The sequence below is a fragment of the Coffea arabica genome, chromosome 1c (assembly GCF_036785885.1).
Source record: "Coffea arabica cultivar ET-39 chromosome 1c, Coffea Arabica ET-39 HiFi, whole genome shotgun sequence".
NCBI classification, from domain to species: Eukaryota; Viridiplantae; Streptophyta; class Magnoliopsida; order Gentianales; family Rubiaceae; genus Coffea; species Coffea arabica.
This window is the reverse complement of record NC_092310.1, coordinates 52,716,544-52,730,438: the sequence shown is the minus strand read 5'-3', so window position 1 is coordinate 52,730,438 and position 13,895 is coordinate 52,716,544. Positions and strand designations below refer to the sequence as shown.

The 13,895-nt window shown below is 36.1% G+C and overlaps 2 protein-coding genes across 2 annotated transcripts; both read right to left on the bottom strand.

The window, feature by feature from the left end:
- Positions 1 to 2,777: 2,777 nt before the first annotated feature.
- Positions 2,778 to 3,788, bottom strand: LOC113727833 (fasciclin-like arabinogalactan protein 11). The gene has a single exon (XM_072077173.1). The coding sequence runs from the start codon at positions 3,672 to 3,674 to the stop codon at positions 2,940 to 2,942; it is 735 nt and encodes a 244-aa protein (XP_071933274.1). The 5' UTR covers positions 3,675 to 3,788; the 3' UTR covers positions 2,778 to 2,939.
- Positions 3,789 to 6,252: 2,464 nt separating this feature from the next.
- Positions 6,253 to 12,814, bottom strand: LOC113727820 (uncharacterized). The gene is made up of 5 exons (XM_027252185.2): positions 11,998 to 12,814; positions 9,963 to 10,047; positions 9,520 to 9,561; positions 6,806 to 7,083; positions 6,253 to 6,721 (listed from the first exon to the last, which is right to left on the bottom strand). The coding sequence occupies exons 1-5, from the start codon at positions 12,610 to 12,612 to the stop codon at positions 6,467 to 6,469; spliced, it is 1,275 nt and encodes a 424-aa protein (XP_027107986.2). The 5' UTR covers positions 12,613 to 12,814; the 3' UTR covers positions 6,253 to 6,466.
- Positions 12,815 to 13,895: the final 1,081 nt, after the last annotated feature.

Here is a 13,895-nt window from a genome sequence, read left to right as displayed (position 1 = left end):
AAATTCGATGGCCATCGCACCCCGTTTATGGATGGATGACCAGGGAGAACCAAACACACCATTTCTTGTAATTTGTACCATATGGGTATAGTGAAGAATCTGAGCACCCGTAAGAATTTCAAAGTGATAGGAAACTGAGAAAAAAGACGCAGAAATTCGAAACCACAGAGCTTGAAAATTCTGAATTTCCGATCATAACATACAGCACTTACTAGTAGAGTAAACAAAACAAAAGGAAGAAGAAGAAGATGAAGAAACATTAACCATGAAACACAACAGAAGAAAGGCATGTTTTATTGATCATTCCCGCCAGCTATGACTGATGTTAGCCGGGGCCAAGGGGTCCCTTCTACGAAAGATCAATCCATCACGGTTAGCCGTCCCTTGCTCTATTCATTTATTTATTTATTTATTTATTTTGTATCAATCAATTAAGTAGAGGGGAAACATCGGAAATTGAAAATTCAAACCTCTAACGTTGAAATTTGGTGTATCCTAAATGTTATGTAGTCTTTGCTAACATGTGATCGACTATGATGCTTTGGAAATTTCAAATGCAAGTTTTTCGACCAAAGGCCACCATATATAATTGTGTTTTCAAAATTTCGTTTATGGTGTAATTTTGGTTTTCAGATTGATCCTCCAAATTGAATATGGCATCTATACTGTTGAGATGTCGAGTGTTGAACTGTTGATTTTTTTTTTTTCATGTTCCCAACATTTTATCGCTAAATTTGTAAATTCACCAAAGCATACTTTTTTCCCCCTCATGTTAGACTTTACAAATTCAAGAACAAATTTTTAACATTTTTTGGATACACTGGCAGCTAGAACAAATTGAACATAAACTGGATTAGTTTGAATTCCTTTCTCATTTTTCGAAAGGCTTCTCCTTCAAACAACGATGGAAAGGATGAGATCATGATTGTGCAACCGAGATGCAAAGGTTAGCTTGTATTAGTCAAGAAATGTTTTTAGCCCAACTTTTTGTAAATTAGCAACATCTTTATCATCCTATTCTGCATGAGAGGGGGACTTTTTGGATATGCTATCCCGTTCCACGGGGGAAGGCGAACTCAACTAGATTGTATGAGAATCAAAAGAGTGTTTTGGTACATCTAATTTTTCGGAATTTTTGGTATCTCAGATCGTGAGATTTAAACTCCTTACCGAGCACTCGAAACTAGCCTCATTACTCTTTCCTATCTCAAACACGAACAAAAAATTATATGGATGTTGAAACAAATACTGTAGAAGAAAATGACTTTTTTTTTTTTTTTATAAAAAAATAATAACAACAAAGTGCAGCCTGGCCTAGCCAAGCCACCCATGCAGCAGTTTATTATTCTCCCAAAAAACCATCGCGGGCCTTTAATTTCCTTTCGATGCTTAATATTTTTGGGCCCAACTGTCTGAAATGCATTCCCCCACCACCTCCTCTCCTTCAAGTTTGCATGCAGTACAAAGTATAAGCATTCATCCAGAATTTCCCTAGACTTCAATAATTATGGCTCTGTTGGTTCCCCAGAGCCCTTTCTTTAATCCCTAGAAATGCACACACACGCGGAATAGTGGAAAAAACAATTCCATCAAAAACGAACAAGAGAGAGAGAAAAAGAAGGGGGTCACGGGAGTTAGAAGCGAAGCATCCCATATGGTGGGCCATTATTACGGGTCTCAGTATATGGGCCCACAGTATTGGTGGGCCATGAGCACGCATTTTCCGTATGTTGATCCAGAGTATTATTGGGTCTGCATTCTTCACACGCGTATCCTCAAAGAAATTACCATGCCCAGTGTCCTAAATTCAATGAAGAACATGTCAACAATCTCAAGGAAAGCCTGCCCCCTCCTTTTTTTTCTTTCTTTCACTATTGATTAGTGTTCCTTCTTTTTTTTTTTTTTTTGTTGTCAATGTTGGGAGTGCCCCACCTTTTGTCAAACTAATCTCTCTGTATCTGTGCACCCCGCCCTCTAAGGATACACGAGACGGTAGGAGAGTCAGAATGGACAACACGACCTGGGGCCTAATGAGGTACTTATCCCATATCCCTAATGATTAGTATTCATTTGTAACATTTTTTGTTTGGTAAATAAGGAGAATTGAACAAACTTGCTTTGAGTGTCTCTTTTAAAAGCGATTACAATTTCTTACCAAATGAGAGGGTTTCTTTAATTTCCTCCCCATTATAGTGTATTAGGAGTGTATAATCACATCAAATGTCTTATCTCAACTTTGCCACGAATCCACCGTTATAAAAAAAACTCAGAGTGTATTTGGATAGCAGATTATCCCGGTGATTTTGATTTTTTGGTATGGACCAAAAACCACATCTACACCTCATAATCGCCTATCCATAATGAGACCAAAGCACTGTTGCCGTACCATCACTGAATTATTTATTATGAACTGAATTCATATATTTACTTCTAATTAATACTCCTAGTTTTATGGCCGATTTTGATTATGCAAACAGCGAGCAGTTAAAATTTTGAATTAAGTAGAAGCCCCAAGAAAATTTAAGAACAGGACCAACTTTGGTATTTTATGATAACATATCCGATGGATGAATTTAACGGGAATAAAGGAATAAAAACACAAATTTTTGCTGCATTATGGTACATAGTCTCAAGATACACAAGCTGGAAGAAAATGAAAAAAAAAAAAAAGTGAAAAAAGAAAAGGAACAAAAAGTGTGAAAGACCCTAAACATAATCCAAAAATTGAATGATTTAATGTGCTACGTTAAGTTCAGAACTCCAAATAGCAAATGCGACCATATTCCATGCAATTATTAAAAGGACACATCAAGTTTCTTTTTTTTTTTTCAATCTCGACCGTCGAATAGGACTCAGCAAAATCATGGAATGCCTTAAAACACGGACCCCACATCAGCACTCCCCACCTGATTCAATCACCACCGTCCATTTTTGACTCGTCACAACCAAACTGTAGCGAAAATCGCAGCTCCAAAACAAACGGCCATGCCATGCACGCGAAGCCCACTTGCATCGGACGACGGCGTATCATCACCTGACGTGGGAGTATCAGCCGCTGACTTCTTCTTCTTATCCTCTCCAGATGTCGGAGCGGGGGCCAGTGCCGGTGCCGGAGCACCAAATAAGCTCAGGGGCAGAAGCACTTTATCCACTTGATAAACAGCAAGTTGGTTGTCCGTATAGATTGTGTTGGCCACCGTGGCATCATCAACCCCAGTCGACACGTTCACTTGGCTGCCGGAGGTGGTCACGTTTAACGGGAATCGGGCCGAGCTGTCTCCGGCTTGAGTCCTTACTGGATTGCTAATAGTTTGGAACTGTGTCGCTGAGATAAACGAGGGTATAATGTGAAATTGGATAAGCTGGACTTTCTGTTGATCGGTTAAGGAGTTGAGGGTGCCGGATTTAAGACTTGAGAAGGCGCTATCGGCTGGAGCAAAAATGGTTATTCCATTATTTGTATCGTTGAGTTGGCCATTGATCTGATCGCTGATTTGGGTGATTCTCATAAGCCGGATTAATGTAGTGAATTGACCGGCCTTTTCGAGGATTTTGGTGATGTTGGTTGGACCAGGTGGTGCTGGGGCGGCGGCAGCCGGTTGAGCTAGGATGTCCGTGCATTGGAAGAGAACAACTGCTATGAATACAAGAGCTGATGAAATTTGATTCCTCATTGTTATGAAGTTTTGTTTGCAAATTTTGTGCCCTGCCCTATTGGCCTATGCCACTCGGGAAACAAAGAAAACGGGTTTGGTTTTTCTTGTAGAACTATGCTGGTCTCGTCGAGAGGAATGGAGGCTAGCTTTTATATGTAAAAGGAAAAAGTAAACAGTCGCGTTTGGTGAGTTGGTGCATTGTTGTTTATTAGTTAGAAAAACAGTTTGCATCATATGAATATGGATGTTGGTGAGGTGTAGCAACTTTAGTTAGAGAAGCTAATGGAAGAAGCCTAGTTTTGAAGACTATTCATTTCGAATTGGAATGAACATGAGGTTGGAATCACTGTTTAGTTTGCTTAGAATTCAAGGAAAAACAGAAGGATCTCAACTCAACTCTCAAGTGGGGTGTATGGCAGAAAGTTTTTCTGTGATTGCTTCACTTCCACTTGTGCGTATTACGCATATATGAGATTTCTTTCGCTGGCCTCAATTCAAACTTAGGATAGAAGCTGCCAATTTCAATTGTGTAGTTTCCATCATCGAATTGGAAAGCATACTTTTGCTTGGTTGTAATCAGAAAACCCTCACCTTTAATTTGCGGTATATCTCAAATAAAGATATGAATGAACTTTAATTAGTTTGACAAGCTTGTAGACAAATCAACTACAATAATGGAAACATATATATATATATATATATATATATATATATATATGGAACGAGAAGCAGAAAACAATGTTCTACCGTTTTAATTGTTAAGAACAAAATACATACCTTAATGACTAATCATTGACTATTGCTTTTAAAATAATTCATTTGATATACCCTACTGATAAACCAGCCACTTATGCTGTGGTACTCCAACAGACATGGGCCTAGTCTGTGTTCGATTTGATTAATCCATAACTAATTATAGCATCAAATATTAAATTGCTTCTTGCCCCTTATACTCACAGTAACCCATCTCGATTCTCAAATTCCATTGATTCGGACAGCATCAAATATATGTTTTCTTTGGAAAATGAGGTAAGTTTTTCCTTTTGCATCTCCGTTTGGAAAATGGGGTAAGTTTATTATCTTATGGAGGCACCGTGACACATACAAAACACGTTTCAGATTGCGACGGCTCGTAAAAAAAATACTTCTGATACAAATACTTTTGTTCGTAAAAAAATACTTCTGATACAAATACTTTTAACTTATCAAAAACTGGGTTCCTTAAATTACGAAAAATTGATTAACAAATATCTTAAAAGTAATTTTAGTGCTTAAAAATGCCCCCCCCCCCCCCCCTTTTTTTTTTGTAAATGTACTGTATTCCCAAACGGAGCAAAAATCAAATTTTTACACCGTGTATGCTGATTGGAGTCCAATGGGGCAGTACTTCTGCCGCCGGTATGGGTTTAGCTCGAGCATTGGAACTGAGCAATCCAATAATACCTTTCAAGATTTGAAGGTCCAACTTTGGTTGAGGTCCAATGTTCTCAACTATCGGGAAGAACAGAGAAATCAAGACGTTTGCGTAGCCGACGACCTGGTAAGGTGTGGTTGAAAATTAGTGAAGTAGTTGATAGTTGATACATCGCAACCGAATTGATCTAAAGCTTTCTAAGCAAAGAGGAGAAAGAAAGATAAGTTCCACCTTTTGATCAAATCAGCTTTCATGCATCCACCATAGAATGATGGAAGTTGCTCCAAACAAGACGAAAATGGTCTGACTTGCTAGAGCAAATTCAAAAGATTGAGCTGACTGAACAGCCTTTTGAAGGAGTAATTGTTATTATATAAATTAATTAACTATACAAACTACAATATGTATCCAAGTTACTTTCAAAGGTTAAAGCTCTGAATGTTGTTCGGGTAACCCAAAAATTAAAAGGCTTTTCTAACGAGGTTAACGTTACTACGTTCTAACCAATCTATCATGTATATATACACATTAACAATTATTACTTTTTCTTATATTTATACACTTTCCCGATTAATCCTCGTGCAATTATATGTTTTCTCTAATTAATTTTACGTTTCTAAAAATTTAACATCTGAAATACTTTTCAACGAATGCCCATAGGACACCCGTTAAACAGATCGAAAGTTGAAACAAAGAGAAGATAGAATTCGAACCAGGGTAGACCGTAGACTAATATAGAATTTTGCCAACAGCAAATGGCATAATCTTTAAGGACAAATGGAGGACGTACTAACTCAGAACCATATAAATCCTCATTAAGAATGTCTGCTAAATTGGGAAGAAGAAGTAATGGTACATTTGTACCTTATTCTGCCTCGTGCATACCTAGCACTTATTACACTGCTACTTTATTTAATCTTCATTTTGACATGGGTTAGTCGCATCACTGACCAAATTAGCCACTGTATAAGACATTCATTTGCCTTTTAAGGGTAAAATTACGAATTCTAGCTCTATTTACAATTCCATAAAGAATTAGCAAAGAACATATTTGCTAGTCATAATACATATAATCGAAGCTAAATCAATTAAGTAACCCTACAACTTGAAACACTGACTTGTCCAACCAAACCCCCAAAAAAAAAAAAAAAACTCTAAAATTAATTATAGTGAAGCATGATCTCTTCTATGTTCAGCATGCATTAACTCCATAATATCCTTATTAATATCTGTAACACCTATATCTCTGAAAATAAGAAAGCATGTTGTCTTAAATACTAGCTAGTTCAAGACCATTTCATGATAAGGGTCCAAAATAAAAATATCTTCAAGTCCAGAATTACAAAATTAAACCCGGAAATGCACCTCTTCCATGACTAAAAGAAAGAGTGATATATCAAGGCTGCAAGAGTTGGCAATCATGTAAAGAGGGATTATTCATAAATTCATCAGCGCCAAAAGCAGCTGCAGCGTAGCGTGGATCATTCTTTGAGGACTTAGCTTCACCTTCTGCTTCTGAAGCCCTTGTAGTACTAGTATTAGCACCAGCAGGCTCCTCGTCGTTACCACCCAGGTCATCACGTTCCAAGTCTTTCAAAATCTGAAGATTCTTCCTTGGAGATATCATCTCAAAGGTAAGCAGATTCATGTTCTGCAAAAACCCAAACACATGCCTGGATATAATAACTGAGAAACTCACAACCATCAAGTTTTTTTTTTTACATAATCTACTTGCCTGTAGGAGAGACATTAACTTCAAGCCTGAAACGGTGTCTAGAAGGCAGCGAAGAAGATTCAGACTCCACTGGAGAATAATCCAGGCCTGTTCTCTGGATGATACCTGCGCACCATTTGCTGTTTTCTGCCTCTTCGGCCAACGAGATGCTCTTGGGTTGGAAGGTTCTTCAGGAGCTCCTGGGTTTTGCGGGCTAGAGCTGGATGGATCCTTGGCTAATTGTCGCTGCTGTCGTTCTTTCATGGCAGGAGCAAATGCCTCTATTGAGGCCCAATCAGCTGGAGGAGGGCCATATTAACTTTTAACGGCCTCCTCGAATAAATATTTAATCCCTTAGCCTAGATTTTTTTTTTCTTTGTAAATAGTAAAGATTATTTCATTACACTTAAATGAAATTTATATTAATGACAATCTTTACTTGAAATTTATATTAATAACATTAGATACAGCAATGAAAGGAATCTCCTACCATGTTGAAAAATTAGCAAACGAGTAATACCTTCAAGCTTCAAATTTTCATTCATTAGATCATCTTTGCAGTCCTAACAATCTGAATCTTTCACAGCCAAATATATAATATAAACAGCTCCAGATGTCCTAAGGTAGATTTAGATTTGATATGTAAAAACAAGATAAGAGACCCTATAGCAAGATCTAACGAGCAATAATTTGAAAGGAAAGAATAAAATAGAAAAAGATGTATAAGGTAAAAAAAAAAAAAAAAAAAAAAAGCACTTCTAATCTAATTAGAAAATTATAGTATGAAATAGCCAATGCCAAATGTCAGCGGCAGGAACGGTTGCAGGTTTTCTAAGAGTTGGGTTATTTAGTCACAGCCTAAGAAATAATCATCGGGTGATTATTATTATTATTAAATATTGGTTTATTTTATTACATGTCCTAGGATACAAGATGAGTACGCAAAAAATAAACAAAAGAAGAGGCAGGTCCAGTAAAAAATTTTCATGTCATACCTCGCCCCTTAATTTGCATGCAAATTTTATTTTACATGCAATGACTAATTTACCCCATATTTTATCTAAGGTCACGGCATCGAGTAACCCTTATATTATATTTTATATATATATATATATATATATATAATCAATGTGATGGGCATTTTTGTCTTATCATGTGACTCAAGAGCCAAATATGATCTAATAACAAAAAGGTTTTTTTTTTTTTAAAAAAAGTAAGGAAGTAGACTCCCTTCTCATTATTTTTAATCACTAAATTATGCAAATTTAATTAATGAAGGACAAGAAATCCGAGGCCTGGTTTAATGGTATCACCCTTCATGGTGGCATCTTAACTTATTAAGATTTATGCTTAAGTGTTTGGCAAGGAGATTATTTTAAATATTGTTTGAAATATTTATTATGACGCTTTTTATGATGTGATGTATATAACATAAAAAATTATCAAAAAATAAAAAAAATTGAAAAGCATGTTTGTGATGCAAAGAAGTACTAATATATTTTTTTTTTAACAAATAATGCCTATCCAATCACAGCAAATATATATATATATGTATATATATATATATATATATTTACAAATAATGCTTATCCAAACACGCTATTTAAGGGTTTTCTCCAAATATAGATAAAAACAAAATGGGAAAAAAAACAGGTTAATTGTTCTTTTGGCATATTTCAAATCTTGCATCAACATGAGTATGAGAGAAACACCATATAATTTAAGATTTGTTTTTCTTTTGAAAAATGTTATTTATTCACCATATAGAGAAACACCATATACTTCTTTTTTTGTTATTTGCACTCCTATTATCATTTTTATTATATAGTTTTGCATTTATTAAACTATATAGCATAACAAATGATGGAAATGCAAATAACAAAATATGGAATGCAAATAACATTTCCCCTTTCTTTATCTGTTTTTCCCCATTTTTTCATCAATGGACCTTGGGCAGCCTACGCATAATCTTGAAATACTACCATTTTGGCTCTGAACCAGGGAAAACGCCTAAACGTCCCCACACTTCCCCACCCCATACAAAAAAAAACAACAACAACAACAACAACCCACACGCACAATCCTAGCTAACAGGAATGGTATCCAACTAAAGTTATACAGAGGGAGTTGGAGAAAAACAGGCTCATCTAGACTACAAGTGTGCACTGTCAACAGGTCGGTGAGGGATTTCAAAACCCTACTAGTAGCCAATTTGCCTTTGACAAGTAAGTAGAAAAATGCCAAAACCATTTCTTTGCTTTCCGCTGCCAATGGTGGAAGCTGAAATCTTAATTCTTCCCCCATGAACCAGTTAAGCTAACTACACTTGTATCAACCAAATATGAAAAATTTTAGGGCATACAAGTACAAGCGTAAAACAAAATCCTATACGATAAAACTTGGCATGTATACAGAAAAAATAAAAGAAAAAAGAGCAAATTGAAAATTGCTCTGAATGTTAAAGGAAGCATGTTTAAGCTCGAACAAGCTTAAAACTTCTTCCGCGAAAACTCTCAGTTACTGAAAACTTTTCCAATTAGCTTGCACAAAAATTTCCAATTTCTTGCCAGCTCATTTGTCAGACACTTCAGCCAAAGCATCCTCGGCTTTCACCCTTTGAGGAATGATATCTAAAGGCATAACAGCAATTATGAACTATGAACGTAAACCTGAATAAACTACATGCTACTATAGGATGCTAGAACAATTTTCATTAAGGAAACAGTAGCAGATACCTGAGAGGAAGTCAAATCTCTTCCTTTTTGAAACTACAGAAGCTGAGACAACAGAAAGGAGCTCTACGTTAGAATACAACAGATTTGGAAAGGCCTAATAAATTTACTAGCCGCAAGTTTGTGTCTAATTACCAACTTCAATAGCTAGCCATATGTTTACGAGTATTTAGGTGTTTGAAAACCAAGTGCTGTAAAGGATCATACAAAACCTAAATCTTCCATTTAGAGTAACAGAATTTAGTATCCAGTCTGATGTAAAGAAACTATTTTCATGGTAAAGCAGTCTGAATGATTCAATATGCTGCTATAAATCATTGCAGTGTCGACGACTACTCCACAACGTTAAACCATTATAACAAAATTTTGACTATAACTGCAAAGAAATAACTAAATATTATAGCATGCATGATTACACGTGACCTTCGAATGCAACGAGAGCTTACCTAGGTGGTCATAAGAAACTTGTTTCTTGTGATCAAGGAAGGCACAAGCATATGCTTCCCTGCAGTACAATTCGAGAAATTTCTCCTGCAGCAGCAATCTAACGTAAATAACAAGACTTGAGCAGACAATACATATACAATGCATTTTACATATTAATAGCACAACGGCAGCATAAATGTTCCATAAGGTGTAATTCTCCAAAGTAAAGATCCAAATATCACATGATGTCGCATAGGCTCCAAAGCCAATGTAGCATAAGGTAGTATTTCAGATGAGGTTTACAGAAGCATCTTTTATCAGAAAATTTAATCGCACTTCTGCAACATAATATCACAGCAAGCGGAAAGGACCCAGTGCACAAGGTTTTAACCATTCTGAAGTCCAGATAGAGGCTAAGCTTAAGCAGTATAAAATGCGGGATGAAGCTACTACCATACCCAACATATGTAACAACCAATGATATATGCTGTTTGTATAGTTCAAAAGCTGATGGAAATGGACAAAAAGCAAAGGAACGTTCTGTAGTTCTGGAAATATCTCAAAAAGGAACATGTGAATTTGACAAAGTATTGAGGAATCTGATAGACAGCTGTCTTTTCTCTTGCTATCATAAGAGCAACAAGATAGTTTCATCTTCCGAGCACTAAATGTCTCCTGAACGAAAAGGAAGGTCATTTTCTATAAGGATTGCATATCCTACAACCAAAATCCTAGCAGTTGGTAAATGACATATAAGAATCGACCCTACCAGTTAAAAGATTTTGTTCATTGTTTTGGGCAGGGCAGGGCAGGGCCCCTGGGGGGGGTGGGGGTGGGGGGAGCAGCTGCAAACAGCGAGCATCTCCTCATTTTTCATAAGGCAGATTATAGTTACGGGCAATGACTGTACAGTTGCTTTTTTATGAATATCCCCTCAATGCAGGTGATCAAACACAGGCAGAATACATCATCTGGGCTTAGGAAAAATCATCTTGCCAAAAAGTTATTCAGCAAATGTGACAGAATTACCTTTCTTAAATTTTATTCATAGTGTGATATCTTTCCCCATATAGATATCTTCCCTTTCCAATGTACAGCACTTTTCCTCTAACTTAGCAATAGAAAATAGCACTTCCCATACTTCAGTCACAGGTTCTCCTAACCATTAACATCAAACACTAATAACCAAGACTCCACTGCCCCATTAACTGATATTTGAATCAAATTTTGAGTTGTTCAAGTCTAGCATATCAATTTGTCTGTGCAAAAAGTCTTCCATCTATATAATCAACATAGGTTATGCTAGTCATTACCAAAATATAACCAATACCTGAACAGAAAGCTACTTGTTAAAAACCAAGCATCTACAAATTTGGTGATTTTGAGAAACTTTTACTCATCAAACACCATTTAGAATCCAATATGTCCACCTCAATCATCATAACCTATTCGTTTTTTCGAAAAAGACTAATACGAATTTTAGTAGCATCACTATTTTGTTCAAATGCACCTACAAAACAATCTCTTAGAAGCCATCTTAAACTAGTTTGCAACCAACTACTCTTGAACCATGCATCAGGAAACTTTTGAGTATCAATACAACGTTACTGAAATTGTGTTAAAAAAAAAAAAAAGCATTGGTGCCCTTACACCACACTACCAGATTTCAGTGCGTCACATTGAACTAATACTGAATAATACGAGATCATAGACTATATGTGTGTTATCAAATCCCACATGCCACCACTCAAACGTACGTAAATAGAATAGCATGCAATTACCAGGATCACTAATTAATCCCGAAGAAATACTCAACAAAAATGGAAAACAAAAACCCCAAAACAATAAACTAAAGTACAACAGTTTGAGATAGTAACATACTTTGTAATCAGCAAGTCAAAGAATCCATATTATATCAATTCAACAGACTAGCTATTAGTGTTATGCAATGTTGAATTCCTAAAGTTAAAAACTAAAATTTACTAATAAACAGATAAAGAAACACATACTAAAAACAATCAAAATCAAAATAAGGGAATTTTACAGAATCTTTACCGAAGCTTTATTTGCCAAGAATATAGCCTCCTGAGCCAACCTGGCACTGGCATCGTGATCCTTCATTATTTTTTGTATCCTGTTCATGGGAAATTTGCACTGGGGCCCTTCTTCCCGCTCGTTTTCATCATCTCCCTCTTCCACCGCGACCATATTCTTCTTCTTCTTCGAATTCTTCATCTCTTTCTTCCCACTACTCTCCTGCTCCCTCTCCTCCTCTTCCGCCACAGCTTTCTTTTTTCCTTGACTTTTCTTCTTCTCAACTTCCTTCGGAGTACTACTACTACCAGCGCCACCACTTTTCTTATTTTTCATCAACCCACTTTTCCCAATTTTCCCCCATTCCTTTGCAGCAATCTGGGAAGCGACCTTCTCTTCAAACAATAAGCGAATATCCTCGTCGTCGCTGTCCTCTTTTGCTCCTTTTTTCGCTTTCTTCGTAACAACTTTTTTCCCCCGTTCTGGCTTGGAGCTCGACGACTCCAAAATCAAAACCTCTTGCTCCTCCTTCTCCTCCTCCTCATCTCTGTTCTTCCTTTTTGGGGCAGATGGGTTTTCGGGCTTAGACAATTTTTTGCTCCGAGTTCCATTAGAAATACTTCTCTTCCCCACCATTGTTGGGAAAACTTGTTATGGTACACAAGCTACGGGTTCGAATTGAGTTGAACCCACTTCGGAGAAGGCCTGAATGTATCAAAATCGAAAGGCCAGTGTGGGCGGGGCGGATGGATGGTTCGGGAGTTTGGGCGGGGTTCAAATAGGACAATAGGGGACCCGCCCAGAAAGGGCAGAGCTTAATTTGTAGTAGTATATTGCATTCATTCATTAGTTAACTTTCTTTTAACAATCCTTTTTGGTTTCATTAATGAGATTTTGAATTAGAGTCATTTGTTTTCATAACTTACCATAGTAAACCCTTGACCTATATCTTTAGTTCTCCTTAATTATATTTCTACTTCTAGTGTTTAATTTTCTGATGATAGCATTTATGACTTATTGTTTGTACATGAATCTATAATATGTTAAGAAAATCCTAATTGGTGAAAATTTTCAAGTATCCTTAGAAGGGGAAAAAGTTAATAGAGAATATCGATCACGACATATTTAATTTTCTAATAATCCGATAACATGTGGTAATTCTCTACCGGTAATTTTCCGAGTAGCAAGAATTCCTTTGTTTTTTGGATAAAATGCCAGAAACAATTTTGTTTAATATTGTGTGAATCATAGATTAGCTGATAAAATGCAATAACTAATAATAATGCATTGAAATCATGTTCAAGTGTCAGATAAAAGATTTTGCTATAAGCACAAATACAAAGGACAAATCTCGTGGTAATAGGGTCAAAGATCGAAAATCTGAAGCACTTTCCCTATTCAACGCATACATACTTAACCTAAAGATTTGTTACCTTCGACTTTGCAGAGTAAGTTGCATGCATTTGTTTGTGACTCATTGAGATATCGTTATTACTCAATATTTTTTTTTACAATGAGTGCTGTATTTCTTTTATCTTATTTCATTAGTAAGATATTTGATTACTTTTTTGCAATAATTTATATGAAAAGAGATCCACGTATATAGAGCTATAAAGAAGTCATTTTAGGGGTGCTTATTTCACAGATTGGAATCGAAAATGGAAATGGAATCATAGACTCTGGTTTTGGAATTAAATTTTTTATTCCAATATCTAGCTTGATTCACACATTGGAATTAGCATCATTTCAATTCCTGATGCTTGGTTTGATGAGTGTTTCAGAATTAAATGCAATTAAATTTCAAATTTACCCCTGATATAACAATTCTTATAAAACAAAGGGATAATTGCAGAAACTAGTAGGTTTTGTATTTAACAAAAATATGAGACTTGGTAGATTTTGAAGTTTAAGGAAGGGAT